The 20783-nt window shown below is 33.3% G+C and overlaps 1 protein-coding gene, 1 long non-coding RNA gene and 1 other non-coding gene across 4 annotated transcripts; 2 read left to right on the forward strand and 1 right to left on the reverse strand.

Moving 5' to 3' along the window:
- The first annotated feature begins 229 nt into the window (after positions 1–229).
- LOC141681805 (small nucleolar RNA R71) lies at positions 230–336 on the forward strand. Its single transcript, XR_012559234.1, has one exon. It is a non-coding gene; the product is annotated as a small nucleolar RNA R71 (small nucleolar RNA).
- A 7362-nt stretch (positions 337–7698) lies between these two features.
- Positions 7699–11329, forward strand: LOC141685805 (uncharacterized). Its single transcript, XM_074490907.1, has 9 exons — positions 7699–7810; positions 8944–9062; positions 9126–9299; positions 9414–9700; positions 9845–10001; positions 10065–10194; positions 10351–10534; positions 10748–10802; positions 11132–11329. Exons 1-9 carry the CDS (start codon positions 7699–7701, stop codon positions 11327–11329), a joined length of 1416 nt encoding a protein of 471 aa, XP_074347008.1.
- A 5298-nt stretch (positions 11330–16627) lies between these two features.
- On the reverse strand, positions 16628–19210 carry LOC141720222 (uncharacterized). 2 transcript variants are annotated; one of them, XR_012574224.1, is made up of 4 exons: positions 18546–19210; positions 17671–17761; positions 17097–17143; positions 16628–16980 (listed from the first exon to the last, which is right to left on the reverse strand). It is a non-coding gene; the product is annotated as an uncharacterized LOC141720222 (long non-coding RNA). The 2 variants fall into 2 exon arrangements; XR_012574225.1 differs by having other exon boundaries at positions 17097–17244.
- Between the last annotated feature and the right edge of the window lie 1573 nt (positions 19211–20783).

Consider the following 20783-nt stretch of genomic DNA (forward strand, 5'->3'; position numbering starts at 1 on the left):
TTGGGCAGCAATAGTAGTTGCTGCATCCAACTCCAGAATTCCTGCGACTTTTCCCTGAGTCAGCCTCTGGGAAGGATTCTGGTACTCATTAGCAGCCATCAGTTTAATAAGTTCATAAGTTTTATCGTAGCTCTTAGCCCACAAGGCTCCTCCTGATGCTGCATCAAGCATGGGTCTAGAAGTAGCACCCAGTCCATTGTAGAAGCAATTAATAATCATCCAATCAGGCATGCCATGGTGCGGGCACTTCCTTAGCATCTCCTAATATCGATCCCACACCTCATACAGACATTTTCCAGTTTGCTGAGCAAACTGAGTAAGAGCATTCCTGATTGTAGCATTCTTCGCCATAGGGAAGAATTTAGTGAGAAATTTTTAAGCTAGATCTTCCCATTTAGTGATAGACCCTGGTGGTAGAGAGTGTAACCATCTCTTGATTTTGAGAGTGTAGTCTTTATAACGAAAAATTAAAACCAAGTACAAACAAGAGTACAGGTTCAACAAAACAAGAAACGAGCATCCAAGATTACAACTCAAAAGAAAGATTCACAAGAATAAACTAGATCGTCTTCGCCTTTGTTGAATTGTGCTATAGGTCTCTTGCCGTCTTCTCCTCGTGCTCTGGTAAATCTCCTTCTGATATGTTATAAAAAATGACCTAAAGTTATGATTATATAGCAGCCCTGATCAACACAGAAGTCCATAAATCATTCTTCTATTCAAAACAGGATTCTTGAAACCCGACCTGGCACGGCCGCAAGCTTCATCAGCGCGGGCACGCTGACTCTCTGTAGTTTGAGCGTGGCCACGAGATAATTCAGCGCAGGCGTGCTGGGCTTCTTCCCGAAATACTTCTTTTCTTTTCCTTTATCTTACAACTTCGAGCCGGCTTCAACGAGCTTTTATTCCAACACCACCTAGACACCATATTAGCACCAAAACAATGCTAATTTACCTGATTCACATATTAATGCCTGAAATGCAAAAACACTAGAAAACACGCTAAAACACTTAACAACTTGAGTACAAATACATCAATTCAAAGCTTATTAGAGCATAATAAAGTGTCATAAATGTCACTCAACAATCCTCTTTAGTAGGATCAACCTCCAGAAAATCAAAGTACGACAGCCATTCCGTTAAACGTGGCTGATCATGATGAATTCTACTCTTCAATGAGGGTAGTCTCCAAGTATTCTCATGAAGGATCCTTGATACAGGGTCCCCAATATCAAGTCCCACTTGAGCAGCGATAGAGTCCCGCTTATGAGAAGCCATGGTGTGACCTTTCCACCAGGGGCCTAACCAGAGCATAGTGGCATTACCATTCCCAATTTTGAACTCCAAATGTTGAATTGCAATTGGTCGAAATTGTAAAATTTTCCTCCAAATCCATGAACAATCAGCAGGGACCTCCATTGTCCAAAACGAATTAGTTTTCAAGTGTGTTGAATAGATCCAGCTCACCCACAGATTAGAGGTCTTAGAATTTTTTTTACAGAAATGTTTAAGCAACTGAGCATGGTTCTACTACTCAGTATTTTTTAACCCCAAGTCTCCTTCTTCACGAGGTAAGCACAATGAGTCCCAGCCAACTCTGGCGCCTCCAATTTTACGATGGTCCCCTTTTCACATAAAACGCGTAAAGATGGATTATATGTGCTTGTGAACAAATCTAGGGAGCAAAAAATGGTTAGTCAAAAAACCTTGAATCGAGTAAAGAACTACCTTTATAAGTTAAACTCGTCCAGCAAAAGAGAGAAACTTGAAGGTCCAACTTGCAATGCAAGCTATAAGCTTGTCAATGAGAGGGATGCAATCATTCACACAAAGCTGCAAAGAAATCAAAGGGACCCCTAGAAACTTTACTGGTAAAGCACCATGGGGGACTGAAAAAGTGTTATCAAACCAAGAGACCACATACTGATTATAATTGTAAAAAAACACCGTACTTTTGTGAAGACTTGGTTGAAGACCACTGATTCTAGAGAAGATACCAAGACAGTCCATAATATGAGTAATCGAGTTAACATCCCCACGAGAGAAAAGCAAAACATCATCAACAAAACACAAATGCATAAGCTTCAAGTCTTTGCATCTAACATTAAGAATATTTTTTTTCTAAGTAAAATACAAATACTTTCATTTTAATATCAAATATAGTAGGTAAATATTCCCATATCATAAATTAGCTTCATTTTATATTAAAAAATTATATTTCTACAAGTTTACCTTAATTTAACCATTTTTTAAGTTTTTGACCGATTAATCCAGATTGATTCCACCTAATTACTGACTGATTAATCCTGATTTTGACTGCTTAGACCATTTTTGGCCGATTTTGACCGATTTTATGAAAAATGACATAATTAACCGCCTAATCTCGCCTCGAGGCATTTTCCGGATGCGATAAAACTGTTTTTTAGAACACTGGTCCATACACCTCTCAACAAAAAAAATTATATCTTTTAACCTTAAGCTATGAGATATAGGGGAGAGTATCGATCAGATTGGTGCAGTATTATGATAAAATTGAAACTGAATATCCTTGATTTTTAAAACCAAGAACCGAAACTAAACCGAATTATCGGATCGATTACAATCAGATCAGTTTTGGTTTAAAAATCGCATCACATAAAATTAATAAACAAAATATGATTTGTAAACTTAAAATTATAAAAAATACATAAATAATTTTAAAAATACATTATTAAATTCATGTATCCTTCCGAAATAAGTACATGATTAAACTACTGAAGTCTAATATAATATAAGAAAATTGAAAATGGCAACAGATCTCCCAGGGAGGTAAAAAAACATATCGAAAATTATGAATTAGATGATGTTTGTAATAAAACTTATGTTTAGTATTTTACAACCTCTATTCTCCAATTATATTTCTAGTGGACTAGTCTGAGAGATCAAGAGTCCTCCAATTATATTTCTAGTGGACTAGTCTGAGAGATCAAGAGTCCGAGATTGTTATCCCTATGCTATAATTAAACAAATAAGTTAAAGAAAGTGTATATTTTTTGGAAATTGTATATCTTTTCACTATATGTATATTTGTATTTTTTATTTTTAAAACTGATATAAAATATATATATATATAAATATTTGATTATATTAATTATCGGATCGTTTCAGGTTTTTTCAGTTCAAATTCAATGTATAATCGGAATCACATAATCGATGTCAATTTCTAATTTTTGGGCTTCGTTCTCGGATCGATTTTAGATTTTTTTTAGCAATTTTAATTTTGAATTTATTCATTTTTCTACTCAGTCCTAAGGAGATTTGTTCATTATAACATGTTCATAAATATTTCCCTTAAAGAATATTCTGTCAGCAATTGTATAATTTGGGTGTGACACTATCCATCAAATATATACAAATTAGTTATTATAAAAAACAGATTGAATTTCATATTGAAAATCGACAAATATACACAAATTAGTTATTATAAATATTAATATAGTAATGAATAATTATTTAATATACTACATTCATTAACTCAATAACAATTTTCGATATTTCTAAAATTCTTTCAATTTATACAATTTTTACTTATTTTCATACTATAAATTTTTTAATCTTTCCCACACTACTCTATGTATCTTATACGATAGACAATATTATAATATTTTGATATCTCTATCTATATATTAAAAGGGGGCTATGGGCAAAATGAGCCCAAAAAATACCTGAAAAAAATATAATTTTACCCATAATAAACATATGTTTGCAACACTGCCATTTTAAATTTCCTAGTACACCCTTCGAATGAACTGAAAGCATATAGGCTCGCTGTAGCATATTCCCCCTTGCGATTTGGGGATTAGAGGTGGGTTTGTCTTCAATTTAATTTTTTCATTGAGGAAGGAGAGCTGGTGTGGAAGGCATCTTGTCGTCACATAATCCCCTGCTCCATATTGGTGTCATTGTGTGTGTTTTTTTTATCAATTTTGTTGTTTCCTTCCTTATTCTGTTTAAGTCTGAAAATTTGTTCATTTTTTCTCGTGGGGCTTATAGTTAAAGTGTCCACAGTCAGTCGTATTGATCGATGGTGTAAATGACTGTGAATCTTCTGTGTTGGTTCGCTATTTATTCCTTATCTACCCATTTTAGCAATTTTCCCTTCGTTTTGAATTTTAGACTTTCCCTTATTTATGTATTGTTTCGCTGGTAACTCAATTTGGTTTAGAAGTGAGTTTATATTGGTCATGGGTTAGTTGAAAAGGTTAGAAGCATATGTAATGTGTTGGTTTATATTGATTGTCATTGCTTGAAGCCTAAAATAGGTAAAAAAAATTAATTCTTGCTTCTTGGCAATTCAGTGTTAGTTTCATAGTTAATGTGTATTGATCCTTTGAGTGATTTGGTGGGTGTTGTTTTAAAAGATTATGTATTTCTTTGGCTTTCAATTTTCGAGAAATCTCGAATAAATGATGTTAAATTTGAATATGCACCCTTCATTTTATGTGGCCCGGTAGTTTAAATATTTCACAATTAACTTTAGTGGAGTAGGAAATAGCATCCTCCTTTTATGCATCCATGTCAGAACGTTGTTGATTGATTCGATGCATGCATTGAAATTTAGGCGTAGGCTCTGATGTTTGATCCTGTACAAATATTACCACAATATTAGTTAATGATTCTCATTAATATATATTAATTACTGAAGGCTTCCTAGGCAAATAAATTTCATTTGAATTAATTTTTCTTTTGTTACGCACCCTTGTCATTATATGTACCACTAGCCTTTTCCCCTTCTTATTTTTAGACAAATGGGTCATCATTTGATTGCAGCAGTATGCAAATTTTAGATTACTTAAGTGATTTTTGTGACACTGAAATTTACATTTTTGGTATATATAATCATATTGCCGGTCTGTGTTCAGGGTGTGTTGGAGTGACATATTTGATTACAAAATTTAGGTTACTCCTTCATTGTACTCGTTTGAGGTCCAACCTAGCTCTGTGTGTAAATGTAACATATATGAATAAGTATTATATATGTACATAGCATTATTACTATCATTCATCATACCCCACTTCATAATATTTTTATCCCTGATTAGTTTTCTAAAGTATAATGTAATGTAATTTGTAACCAAGAATATATAACTCAACATAAAGAAATATGTAAATATTATTAAATATGAAAACATGAATCCGGGAGACAGAAGATTGGATAAACACAAAGAATCGAAACATAGAATTAAAGCTCCAAGTCTGCAACCAAGTCATGAAAAAAAGTTCATGTAAATATTTAAGCCTTCGTGAAAAATAATATGTCCAAGGACTTTCAACATTAAAAAATTTGATTGGTTTTAGTATTAAAGATCAAGGGTTTCAGTGAAGTGAAGTAATGAAGCAGTCTGAAGATATTTAACAGCTGAAGAATTATCTGAATCATGATGATCTATTTAATGTTAGTCATCTGTGAACCAGACCAGTGCACTAGGCATCAACATATCGTGCATAGAATTGATTGATAATCATTCAGAAGAAATATGATTAAAAATAGGAGCTCAAGATCATTCATCAAATCAAGTAAAATATCCAAGTCAAGTTATGGTTTGTGTCGATACATTCCAAAAAGCTTGACTACTGAGGGACCCCAATATGTCAACACAAACCTAAGGCTCTTGTCGACACATAAATAAGAATATGTCGATAGATCAAGACATGTCAACACATCAACTTATAACTTATGGTTTTGGTCGACACATTCAAGATAGTTCCTGTCAACAGATTACAAGGCTCACGTCGACACATTCTTCTTTCGACACATTGGACTTGCATCTCAACTGTGGAATTGGTGAAGCAGTTTTTAAATACTTGGCCATTAATCTGCTATGTGGAAGAAAGTGAGAATATTAGCAAATGGTATCTTGATACGCCCTATACCTAGGAAGTACAGGATAAATGATTAAAGGATAACCTTGGAAATTTTATAAGAAGAAAGGTAACACTTAAGTTTTCCAAATAGAAATTTTGGTAAATGAAATAGGACATAATAATGATGATGCCAAGTGGGGCACACATTAAAACATGAGAAAGTATAGATCAAACCAATGAAGATCGAAATTATTTAAAGCAAAAAGGACCCAAGATAAGAGGTGTCCTAAGTATGATCGAGAGTCAGCCATGATAACGTTCACATACAAAAAGTGAGGCAATAACTTATGGGAAAATGGTGATATTTTTTTTACCAGAACTTAAGAAGAGCATTTTCACATGAGCAATGATTGGAAATAAGGTAGAAAATTTATTTGAAGATGGTTCAAAAGACACTGATTGTAAGGAACTATTACTATCAGGAAAGGCCAATAAGGTGGCCGACACTTTAAGTGTAAGAGAGTAATTATAAACGCTCGTGTCAAAGGAATACAGTAATGAATGGGTGAAACCACAGAGGTTGCATTATGATAAGGAAGATTGACATTCCTTGTGATGATTGTGCAAATTTCAACCGTGATAGTAGTTGGTAAAGATTTAATTCCTCTTATCGTTGTGGGAAGATTACATACCTTAGAAGGTCATATCTTGAGATAAGCCAGGACAATGTACAAAAGGACTAGTTCGTATCTACGTCAAGTTCAGGAATGTTCTTTATGGACTAAGAATGGTGAATAATGAGATGATCACAACTGAGAAAGATAAATCGAAATGGATATTAGGATATGATTACCAATAATCGAGTTATGAAGAAGCATAAGTTATCATTGGTAGACTAACTAAGTCGGCTGTTTTCCAATTGAATATTATCCCTTCTTATCGATAAAGAGTAGAATTACTATACGAAGGAAATTGTGGTGCAATATAGGATTCTAGTAACGATGACGTAGAGTATGAAATCCCAGATTCAATTTTAGACATTGAAGGAGTTTACAAGGTAATTTATAATATGATTGAGCAAGAGCATGAATCCATAGAATGGTGGACGAAGTAGCAAATATATTTAGACATGTGAAAATACGATGCATTACTACTTGATATTGATTTATATATATATATCGTTCTTCGTTGATAAACCTCTATAACTCATGGGTAGATTCCAAGCCAGATATTTTGTGACCATAAATCTTTTTAAAATTCTCTTAAATTCTTTCTTTTTCATCTTTTAATAAACTGAGAAGAACAACCCTTCCAGAAAGGGAGGTATTGTCGAATGACTATTTATCTGTGTGATAGAAGCCTAGTACGATACCACATGTTATTTAATTGCTTATCAAGTACTAAAGGTTGGCCACCTTCTGTACTAACTATGTAATGTAACAAGTGTTCATTGATCATAATTATCTCTCAATAAATTCTCTTAATTCTACATGATTGATCAAGCTTTCAAAAATAGAAGCGGCTAGGAAAGGAGTAGTATGGGTGCAGTTGTCTCTGAAATCATATGGTGTTCGTGATACTAGGGTCGACGAAAGTATTAAAAGGTTATAGAACGCTAACGAGTAAAAGTATAGCCTGAATAGTATTATGTAGAGAAAATAATAACGATTACGGACTGGAAAAGAGTGGATATTGTGAAGCAAAAATTATAGCGCTAAGAGATATGTTGAGAGCATGTGCAATATACTTTAAAAGAAGTTGGATTAATCACGTATCACTGATTGAGTTTGCTTACAATAATATATTTTATGTCAGTATTGGAAGGCCACCTTATGAGGCCCTTTATGGAAAAAGATGCCGATCTCCCTTGTATCGGGATGCAGTTGGAGAGCTCAAGATGCTCAGACCAGCAGTGGTCCAAAGAACCAAGGACATAATAGATTTAATTTGAGGATGGTTGGTAGAAGTACGTCGGTTTGGCCCGAAAGGACAATGGGCATGAAGTAGGGAACCTAGTGTGGTTAAAGATATTCCATGGAAAGGATTAATGAGGTTCGGAAAGAAAGGAAATCTAAGTCCAAAGTACATTGGAACCTTTAAGATATTAAGACGTATTGGGAAGTTAACATATGAGCTAGCCCTACCCCTGAACCTGAAGCAAGTTCACAATGTGTTCCATGTGGCAATATTAAGGAAGAATAATCCGGATGCCAGACACATAGTGGAATACGAACACAGAGACATGTAAAAATAATTAACCTATGTGAAACAACCGGTAAGGATTATAGATCGAAAAATGAACAATTGCTTAGAAACAGGATTATCAATCTAGTCAGAGTTTTTTGGTAGAACCAGAATGCAGGAAAATCGACTTGAGAGTTAGAATGCGTGTTGAAAATTGGTTGTCGAAGATCAGGATCCGTCTAACAATCAGGATATGATCAACTGCTATGATATGATTATCCGTTGAAAGCTTCGTTATCATCCGTTGACAATATTTAGTCATCCATTGAAGCTACAACATATATCCATTGATCAGGCTATCCATTGAGAATGACTTGGATGATAAGTCAGGACTGTGAGATAAAATCAGAAGGTGCTGATTTATAGGATCATAGTTGATTTATATATATAAAGTGTTAGAATTATATTGTAACATATCTAGTAATTGATAAATGACTGATTGTAGCTCTATAGTATATAAAATTAGAATAGGTTATCACAATGTGTGAGCAGAACTCGAGTATTCACATAACCTAGAAGCTCTTAAGAATATTGTTCTTGAGAGAGTTTTGTAACAGTTTATTAAAGATCAATATAAACTGTTATTTGATTTATCTATTCTTACTTTACTTTCATAATACATCGATTTGTTTAGTAATTGTATCCAACCCCCTTAAACAATTACTTTACTGGGTAACAAGTGGTATTAGAGCGGTCAAATTAACTATTAATTTGCAAAGGTCAAGATGTCTGGAAGTAAGTATGAAAGCATGAAAATTCCCATCCTGAAGAAAGTTGATTACTCTACATGGAGAGTAAAGATGTTGATGTTCCTTGAATTTATTGATGATTCATATGTTGATATCATCAAAATAGGACCTCCATACCCTGTGGAAACTGTGGCTATGACTGCAGATGCTCCTCAACACTATGCCATAAAGGAAAAATCAAAGTGGTCAGATCCTGAAAAAGCTGCAATACTTAAGGATTCTAAAGTCAGGAATATTTTGCACAACAGTCTGGACAATGTGATGTCAAACAAAGTTATTGCTTGAAAGACTGCAAAGGAGATATGGGATGCCTTGGAGACACAGTGCCAAGGTCCAATAACAATAAAGAAAAACAGAAGAGCTGTTCTTGTGCAAGAATATGAGCAATTTGATGCCAAGGCTGATGAGTCTATTACTGACATATATGATAGATTTCTGACACTATTGAATGATCTATCATTGGTTGGAAAAGAATATAAAAGGGAAGACTCAAACACCAAGTTTCGGAGAGCTCTTCCAGAAGATTGGGATACTCAGACCTCAATAATCAGAGATGAATATGATCTTGATTCTCAGACTCTAGATGAAGTATATGGGATGCTGAAAACTCATGACTTGGATATCCAACAAAGGAAGAATAGAAAAGGTCAGAAGATGAAGGTTGTAGCTCTTAATGCTGAGACTCACAAAGGCAAGGAAAAGATGAGTGAAAGGTCAAGGAGAAGGAACATTATGGAAGTGTCAGATACTGATGATATATCAGATCTTGACACAGATACTGATGAGGACTCTGAGATTGATATGGATGATCCTCAAGTGGTTGAAATGGCTGTAATGCTTCTGACAGGCTTCAGAAGGATGAGGTTTACAAAACCATAGAGAACATCTGGTTTTAACAGAAGGTTTCCTGGTTAAGGCAAAGACAGGGTCAGAAAGAATGATGGCCAGTACACCAAGAAAAGGAAGTTTGACAAGACCAAGGTGACATGTTACAACTGTAATGAAAGGGGAAATCTGGCTAATGAGTGCCCCAAGACAACTGGAAAAGCTTTGGTCACAAAAAACTCCAACAGAGACTGGATGGATTCATCAGGAACTGACAATGATGATGAATGCTATGCACTCATGGCAACTCATGGAGAGGATGCCTCAAGAACTGATAAGGTACCTTTATTTATATTTCCTGTTGATATTGATAATTTGTCTAAACTGAAAACTTTCTTATAGTTTTTGCATGTTACTTTTAAAAGTAAGACTATTGAATGTGATAGTTTGATTGCTGATAATAAGAGGCTTAAAGAAAGAAATGATTTCTTAGAAGCTGAGTTAGTTTGCATGCATGAGAATGAAAAAGCATGTAAGAAGGCACAACATAATGAAACTTAGATAAACATCAGTTATTCTAGACTATAGAAAGTTCTAGAAAAGGAAAGAAAGGTGTTTAAAATATGGATGACCTCATGAAAGAAAGTTTATGATTTTATTAGTGATAAAAACTGGAAAGAATGTTTAGGTTATAACAAATTTGCTAATAGGAAAATCAATAAATCCATTAATAACACTACTTCAGTTAAGTTTGTTGGAACTTATGAAAAAGGAGTTGAGTCTGTCTATGAATTTTGTTCTACTTCTAAGAACAATGCTGAAGAGAAAGCTGAACCTAGAGTCCCTGCTAAAAAGAAAGAAGATCATAAAATGTAAAAAAAGTAAAAATATAGGACTTCTCTCTAAGAGTCAGTTAGACAAGAAGATATGTAAGGTAATTATAAGGCTCCCAAACCTAGGTCTAAGAGAGGTAGAAATGGAAAATAAGGAATAAACATGGCAAACAACTATAAGTACATTCTTAATGCTCCTAGGAAAGCTTGTTTTAATTGTGGTAATACTAATCATATTGCTATTGATTTCAGGAAGCCTAAAAAGAAAGTATCTAAAATTCCTGAGTGTGATATTAGTGGTAGATCAGTACTGTACAAACCATAAAATCCTTGTTCTCACTGTGGTAGCAGTTGGCATTCTATTTACACTTGTAAAGATTATCATAGTTTGTATCACAATAATTTGATCCTTTGCCAAAATTTAATAAAATTTTTGTTGTAAATAGAACTGCTAAACTGAATGTGCATACATCTTATAGAGTCAAAAATATCAAGACAAATCCTGATGGAGTAAATCCCGATGGATCAAATCCTTACAAAACATCTGCTAATGTAAAAATACATAAGATGTGAAAAAGGACCCAACAAGTGTGGGTTCTTAAAAATGCTGACAGATTTCTATATTTCTGATTATAGGGAAACAAGAAGAATGTGCTTGTCTTGGATAGTGGTTGTTCAATACATATGACTGGAACTAAATCCATGTTATTAGAATATGAGGAGAAGGTTGGCTCAATGGTTTCCTGTGGCAATGGAAATGTAGGAAAAACACTGGGATATGACAATATTATCATTGGAAATGTCATTATCTCAATCGTAACTCTGGTAGAATGACTGTAGCACAACTTGTTGAGCATTAGTCAAATTAATGACAGAGGTTTCTATGTCGTGTTCTATGAGACTCACTGTGTAGTAGTTCATAAGATCACAAAGAAAACTGTTTTCAGAGCTTACAGACATGGAGATATTTATGAAGCCAAACTTTATGCAAATACGGATGGTCCTAAAACTTGTCTGGTAACCAAGGCATCAGTAGATAAAAGTTGGAATTGGCACAAGAATCTTTCTCATCTTAACTTCACTAATCTCAATGAATTGGTGAGAGGAATGCAATCATGAAAAGATTGAGCTTGTGGATGAAAATCTTAACCAGGAAAGAAGGAAAATCCTGATGAAAATGCACAAATTGAGGGGGAGAAACGTAGAAGTATCAGGAACTGATAGCACAGTTACAGGGGGGCTTTATATTGAACTAATCCTGTAATTCACATTACTAATGATTTGTAAATTTCTGACAGATTGGACAGTGGAGAAGAGATTTTTTATTTTTCTAATAAATTCATCAATGCAAATGCTGAGGGGGAGAAATTATGATTAAATTCTTGATTTTGGATTACAAATTTTATCTCAACAAGTGATGGACAAGACATGATTTTTTTTAAAAAGGACGGTAACATTATTTCTTTCATGATTTTTAATTGTTACAAATTTGTTTTATTTTATTTTGAATAATCATGTTAAACTTGTCATCATTATTTATTTTATATTGGGAATAGGTGCATGTAAAGAGACTTTGTTTTATTTGCTTAAATATGCGTAATTTTATGCATGTAGTATTCATTATTACACGGTTAATCAAAGTGTCTATTTAGATTCTCAATAGGATTTAGCTATAAAATCACTTCTCCTACTTTTCATAAACCTCAATCACTACTCAAACTTCTCTCTTTCACACAATATCAAATCTCTAAATCTAAAATCTTCAAAAGTTCTCATATTCTTTTAATGGATGGTTTCTACACTAAAAAATTTGGAGTATATTTGCCTGCCCCTAATCCTGAAGAAGGAAGACTCTATTCTGACCCTTTCGGACTGAGAGTCCTCTTCAATGATCAAACCTTCCACCCTACTCAAGTTCCACAGACGATCTTTGATCGTATTTGTCGGGATGATCAGCTAGGGTTGCATCTTTTTAATATGGAGGTTCACTACAAAGAGAATCGACGAGCTGAGGAGGTAGATGAACATTGACTCGAGCTCCTGGCACTTCAAGATAATATTATTTCTCTTGCGTCGTCCATCTCTCGTATATATCGTAGGCGAGAAATGAAAAACAAGGAGGAGAATAAGAAGACGAAGGAATAATAGTTCTAGTTCTTAGGAATTAGGGTTAAATTCTTATGTAGTCTTTCTTGTATTTGAATATTTTAATTAATGAAAATTCTCCATTGTTTATCATCTTATTTTTCAATAATGACTGTTCATATTGTTCTCATGTTTACATATGTGAATATTGTTAATGTCATATTTATCTGTTTAATACTCATAATTCACACATGTATAACTGGCTATTCTTAAGTTGTCTTAATATTAATGTACAACCTTTCTATTTCTAAAGTGAAAGTTGTTTCTTGATGACTACATAATGGTGTTGGTTACACTAGGTTCTTACAATTGATTTCTTACATATCTTTTACCTGGTGAAAGTTTTAAAAATGATGAATTAATGATGATCTTTCAAATTAATTTTAAATCTCTGACTGATTTGGCAAAAAGGAAAGATACTTTTAGGAGGAGAACATGTTTACCATGAGAATTTTAGGTGTTTTTTCTAACAAAATGCCTGAAAAATATAATTTTCCAAATCCTGACGCTGTAGAACATGGCACATCCAAACCTATTCCTGACCAAAATGTTTATTTTTCTTCACTTAAATTGAAAAACAATATCACCTCTGGTTCTTCTCAAAAGAAATCAGTTGCAAAACCAAAGACAATAGCTAAGACTGATGTATCTCAAAGATAATCAGGTCTAAAGGTTGTTTCACATTCACCTACATCTTTGGAGAAAAAAGGTGGAGTAAGGAAGAAAAGTGTTTCATCAGTAGCAAAAATTAAGGAGATTGCAGAAAGAAAGAAAAGGAAAATTAGAGCTGGTGTTGAGCTGGTTGATGAATCATCAAACATTGACAGTGACAGTGATGATCCAATTGTATTCAAGAAGCCTGCTAGACCAGTGGAGGTTACTGGTGCTTATGCAGAAGAAGACTACAGCTTGTTTGCAGCTGCTAAACTTAAGAAAAGAAGGCTAATGAAGTTAGCAAGAAAGGTTCACAAGACATCAGATGGTCTTATAGTGTTGGATGATATTGTTATGGATCAGGAATTTACAAATCCTAACAACTCATTGTCCAATCCTGACAGGTCTCAAGAAATTCCTGACAAGATAGTGACAATTTCTGATCAGATAGTTACTACATCTCAAAAAACCAAAATAGTTGAAATTGCTAATGAAGTTGGTTTGCAGAATTCTATCAAGAGAAAAGCACAGACTTCATCAGTTTCTCAAAGAAAGAAGAAAAAACTTCAATCACCACAGAAGGGGTACAGTACACAAGAACCATCTTCTCAAAGTGAAGATGCACCTGTTAATGCCCCAGCTACACAAGAATGACCTGCTCAACGTGTAGGTGCAAACATAACATCACATTTGACTATTATTGATGTAACAACCCAAATCCGGGGTCAAGATTTGGTGTTACTAAACAATCTTTACAAAACATAAAAGAATATTAAATTAACCCCTTGAATCTAGATTGTTTACAGATTATGGTATGAAACAAGAATCTAACCTTCTACAATTCACAACAACTAAAATACGAGTGTAAATATCTTTGTACTAATGCTCTTGTCTTATTCTTCTAACATCTTCAACCTCTCGCAACGGAGATTTCCCTAACTTCTGCTGTCTATCAAAAGCTATTCACTTTTATTATTATCTGCTTGAAAAAATAAGAATTACAAAGCAAGAGTGAGCCAAAAATGTCCAGCAAGTATATAATTTGAGTTTCAGATATTAATAACAAAGGAAAATTTCCGGACAAAATCTCTAAACAATTTTAAACAGTTTTATTTATTCGAGGGAGTTGAGCGACTAAACCTTGGCAATTACCAGCCTTTAGTTATAAATCCAAAAGCGACAAGTGACTCCCCTATTCATATCTTGAATCGGGGTTTTGTCCATTTTGGAATCATAAAACTTTTGATAGAGAATGTCGTTAATGGCGATCAACAACAAAATAGACTGGACACAAGTTCACACTTATATCCTGCTGATCAGTCAGGATACAGTGCAGATCTACACCTACCTGTATAGATCCAGTCGGGTACCCAGGCCCTACGGCCCATCTCAAGGATCTGGTTATATCCTGGTCCTTAGGATTAAGAACACTTAACCCCACACATCATTATCCAGCCTGTGGAGTATTTTGATGTCAAATAATTTTGAATTCAAAACATCCCAATTCAGTGTTCGCAAATAACCCGAAAGAATGGGTATTTGCTTAAGAGAGCAATCAATAATATAGGAACAAGAATAAAAGGAACATGCATAATAAGAGTAATTGCAGCGAAATATAAAACAGTTAACTATTCTGAACTTAGAATAAGAACGAAGAAATATTTGCAGTATTTTAAAAGAAAAATTAGGAATACTTGCCTCGATAAGCTTTAACCACTACTATTGGTTGACTTTTGAATTGCCTTGAACGTTTTGCTTTATCGTCAAACCACTATCCTATTCTGGATACAATCCTATCCTTCATATCCTTCGATTGGAATCTTGTTGAGTCTGATTATTAATCACTAGATCATTCCTAGTCCAACGTCAAATCTCAGGTCTTCCGAGTAGGACCTACAGGGTTGAAATACCCTAATTCAGATAATCATCTCGCTTGACATAACACCACCATCCTATTCTACCCATACGATTTCGTAACCCAACTCATATTTATATGTATTATTTAAATACACATAGCAATTATGGTTTACATCTTTGAAACTCGGTTCCGTATTTATTTTCAGAAAATACGTATACTCGTTGGTTTGAAAATAGTAAGATAAATGATTATTTATAAAATATCGCGTCACAACATATAATTAGGTTCTGTATAATATAATTATATTTCTTTGTTTGACGTCTCCGATAATTATAGGTTACGTTCCCGTATTTTTGGAATTAATTTCTCAAAAATCGGGCAGCGTCTCCTTTGTTTATCAGCATACCCGTCGAATCAATCCGACATCAAATTCACAACAACAACATCCAATCCCATTCCAAATTCGCAAGTCCTAACCACTGATATAATTCAATTATTAATTAATATTATCCGTATTATTCGTTTCAAAATTAATTTTACCAAACTAATTTTATTTAATTAATAAACGTAGGACTCAGATAAAAATCATCATCGCCTACCGTCGGCTCACCGAGGCTCATCGCTGACGGCGATAAAATTTACGGGTTCCCGTTATTTCGGGCATCCTGCGTAAATTCTATCGATTAATTATAATATTATCCACACGAAAATCTTTTTATTATCACGAATCAATCAAATAATTTCCAGCAAAAATTAAGTAAAATAATTAAAGAACTTAAATCAGACACGCGTATAGAATAACAGGCAACAACCAGGGAACATCACGCCACCAACATGCGCCACACACACGGGTGGCGACAACAGGAACAAGCATAGGACATGGCCGGAAAAGTAAAGCACGACAAGACTCGGGAAAAACACAGTAACACACAGATTAATACACACACACACGAAACACAAGTGCCAAGAAGAAACTGAATAAGAAATAGGAAGAAAAAGGGTCACTACACCATCGAATGGCTATGGCAACCACAAAAATATATTGCCTTATGTGTTATTTATGTTGCAACAGAATTTATTGCAACAAATATGTAAAATTTTGGCGTTGCATCCGGTGGTGATGCAATAGAGGTCCTATAGCAACATTTGAAGCCATTTATAGCAACAATAAAATATTATTGCAATAAACCATATGTAGCAACAAAATATATTTTATAGCAACACAGTTAAATCATTGCAATAGCTATTTTTGTCAGCTAAATAGCCACCTTAACGCAACATTAATTGGTCCAATTGCAATGAAAATTAAGGTCAAATTTGACAAATATTGCAACAATTTTGAACCAATTGCAATATTTTGCAGCTGATGTAATTGTAAACGGCAACATATTTGGACACAATTTTAACAGTATTTTAAAAAAAATAGTATAATATGACTGTAAATAGAGCATGCCAGGCATTTTTTATGCCACAAAATCAAACATCAATGTCATTTATAAGTACCATAACCAATTCAAATGCCGCTCTCAGGCTGTCTCAACATCATCTTACAACCATTCATAATTTACATAAAAGAGTAATCTAGTTATTTGTACAAAGTTCGAATTACAAAATTAAACATAAAGCAATCTGATGTGAAAACTTCAAGTGGACCACTGACAAATTCAGCAACACACCGACAAGTTCCTAGAGATATCTCCATCAAATTCCAAAAATTAACAAATTTTCATAAAAAATCTCGATAGCTCGGATGATTCGGTCTCCAGATCTGTTTTATATATGCTTGTAACAGATTCCTCCATTTCTTAGTGCCACAATCACATTCCACCTGCCGAGTCCAGACATATGTATTAAGTATATATGTATTAAGTTATTAGTTACTGGGACACAAAAAGACGACTATGAAAGTGGGGTCATAAAGAGTGTGCTGAAAAGTAGCAATACCTTGGATTTAGCAGGACATGAATGTGTAGAGAAGGCCTCCAAGATTCCTACTTCATCATCAAAAATGTATTATAAATCTTCCTCCCCAATCTAGTTATCTCAGTTATCCTAAACCGAAATGCAAACAAGTTGAAAGCTCGCGCTCAGCCTTCTGAAGTCAAGGTAGCAATCAAACACCTTATCTTATTTACCGATACCCCTAAAAATCATTTAGTGATTAAATAACAGCACTACATGATTTTTCGGGGTTTTATTTGCAGCCAACTGCTTTATCAGTTGTTCAATAAGTAGGATATTCTCTTAGATTTTTTTCTTAACAGTTGGAGGTAGTCTCTGTTCTATAAGATCAAACTATATTCAAGTTATTACACTTGATTAATACATAGAAGAGTACTGATTATGTAAATGAGTAAGAAAACTGGCTTTACTTTTCAATCTCTAACTATCGCAAAACTATCATCCCTATTTATCCCTGCTAACACCGGATAGACAATTAAATATGCTTTTAAATTAAAAGAATTTTCAAAATAAACATGGAAAGAATTAATTGAAGCAATAGATCTGGTAATAGTACCTCATATCTTTGTATCCATTACGATCAGAGATTGAAGATGGTGAAGCAACAACCTACAAGATGGTGTCCGGCTATAAAAAAAAGCAACAACCTAGAAAAGGACCACATCAGTATTGTGAATTGCTAAGTTCGATCTCTATCACAAGAACAAATAGAAAATGAAAAACTTTTATAGCAAGATAGGTTAATAAAGTGAACCAAACTAAACACAATTAATATAATCAACATGTTTAACATGCCAAGAGAACTCATCCGAGAATCGAAGTAGCCGAGGTTTGAAATCAAACCCTAGAATCAAAACAAAAGGATAAATAAAAAAGGGGCAAACTCTAAATAAGTGAGGGGCAGTAAAAAACAACCACCCAATAGACGATTAAAATATACTAAAAGTACTAAAATAAAAACCATAAAGACCCTAATTATAAATTAAAAATAGTAATTTTAGAATAATAAAGAAGATTTGAACATATATAAACATACTAATTAACAAAAATGAACATATATGCAAACACCAAAGGATAATTGTTAACAGAGTCATATATCACCATGTGTTGCTTCGACTACAACTTTATACCTCATCTCCCAATCTATTGATCTTAGAAATAATAAAGCATTCACATTAGATCTTTAAACAGATTCTTAAAACTAACTAAAAATAAATAAGAGAAATAATCAAGCATTCACACCAGATTTTTTTTCCAACCACATGCATAAGATAATTTCTTGTTCACTCTTAAAGAATCCAGAACCAGTTCTAAAACCAAACTATCTCAGGTACATCTGCTTATCAATGATAAAGATTTACAATTTAACAACTACATGGTCACAAATACAGAGAATTCCAATTTTAAATTAAATAGCAGGTACTACTCAACTTGTATACGTAAGTGATCTTTATTATTTTGTTGGCTTCAATAACTAGCCATCCCTGATCATAATATCTGGTCCCAACAAGTCACTATTGTTGCTTCAGGAAATGTACTCTGCAAACAAACACATAAATGACTACCTAAACTCTATACATACAAATTATAGTTAGTACATAAAAATATCCCGCATAAAAACACAAACATAAACATCAAAAATTTAGTGCATAAACTCAGTGCACCAACATCTTTAAACTAAATCTTCAATTAATAATAAAATGTAAATTAACAAATTGTGTGTACTTCAAAAAAACTGAACATACATAGAGGTATATATGCCAAATTAGTACAAGCTATTACTCTGAACATATATTTCTAATTGAAAAAACTCCAATCAATAGTAAATGAAGCCCCTTCGTAACAATATAACCCTAAACTAAAAAAATTGAAACCTGGAAGAAGATATTTGAGTGTGTGTATATATATATATCCCCTAATTCAAACAAATAATAATACCCTAACCCGATTTAAAAGTTATTTGGGGAAAAATATATCTTATTTCGCTCTTTGTCTCTAAACTTGAATCTCCAAACTTGAGTCACTGTGTTTCAGAAGCTTGAGTTTGATCTTTCCATATCCATTTTCATTTCTTCCTATTTCACCTTTAACGTTTGTGTTTTTATGTTTTGTGTTAATAGTTTTAAGTGTGCCTGTTTTGTTAATATATTTTTTAAATGGCTTTTTAGACTATTTTGGTCCCGTTTGTTTCAATTTTGCTTGGGCCAAAAAATTTGAAAGCCCGCTTCAATTTTGGCGGCCCGCCAGAAAATTGGACAAAAAAGTATATATAAATTGCAACATTTTATCAAATCTGTTACATAAAGTTTATTAAAAAGTACATTATCTACTCAATTGTAACATTTTTTTATATATATATTGCAATATCTCTAGCTTGTGAAAAACTCTGGAGCAATAACAACTATATTTTTCTAAACTAACAAAATTTGGTTGCCATAGGCAATCTATGGTGTAGTGGGTGCAGGAGCGGCGATTTCGCCGGAAAAGACAGAGCATCGACTTACCAGAGGAAAGAACGCAGTCAGGAGGACAAAAACGGGAATAGAGGAAAGGAAGGAGAAGAAGAAAAAAAAGAAAAACAGAGAGAGGCGATTGGAGAGAGAGAGACACGCGAGAAAGAGAGAGACATGAGAGGAGGAGAGATTGTAAATGGAGAGGAAGAACCGGGTTATACCCGATTAAAATCTGCCCCCCTTTCTATTATTAATTATCAAATTACTACGTAAACCCGAAACTAATGTACGTCTAACCCGCATTTTAACTTTTTAACGAACAACTCACGGGTAATTAAAACCCGAACATTAATAAAATATTTTATAACATATCACAAATAATTAAAAGTTATTTATAAAGAATTTTTCCATAATTTAAAATTATTTTTGAAATACAACTCATATCTGAATTTATTGATCAAAAAAAATAGCATGCGGGTCGAACTAAATACTAAAATCTCCAAAATAATTTTAAAACTCCCGAAATATTCTAAACTTAATAAAATATAAATTTCAAAATTTTTGAAGAATTCTAGAATTAAATACTGATTTTATAATTAAATGAAATCAGAAAATTATTTAGAGATAAATAATGAATAAAATATTGATTTATAAATTTTATAAATTCCTAAAAATAATAAATAAAATTGTAGAACAACAAAAATAATTTTAGAAATTTTTTTAGCATTTATGAGAATAAATGTTTAATAAAATCATTTTAAAAACAAAATAATGTCATACAGTTCAATAGTTAATTACATGAATAAGGTTCGTATTCAACAATTACTCAAAATTAACAGTAAGGCAACACATCGCTGACAGACCCATCACATATTTTATTTATTTAATAATTCGATAATTACATTTACATATTGGATCCAAAAAATAGGTTACTTAGCCGCTAAGTAACTATATAACTATACAATTTTAATACCAGATTTGGATAATTATCAAAACAAGGCCTCTTATGAAACACTTTATACAAAAATAAGGTAATAATGCCTCGCCTTTTGACAATACGGATTTTTATTGATCTATAAAATGATTAGCGTATCAAAATTTCACGTCGGGACTCGTACGGGTCAAACCGTACCCCGGATCGAAAAAGTCAAAACACGAAAAGTGTTCAGAATTATCAGATTGGGTTAGAAAGGAGTTTTTGGAAGAGTTTCGGGTT

The sequence above is a fragment of the Apium graveolens genome, chromosome 1 (assembly GCF_009905375.1).
Source record: "Apium graveolens cultivar Ventura chromosome 1, ASM990537v1, whole genome shotgun sequence".
NCBI lineage: Eukaryota > Viridiplantae > Streptophyta > Magnoliopsida > Apiales > Apiaceae > Apium > Apium graveolens.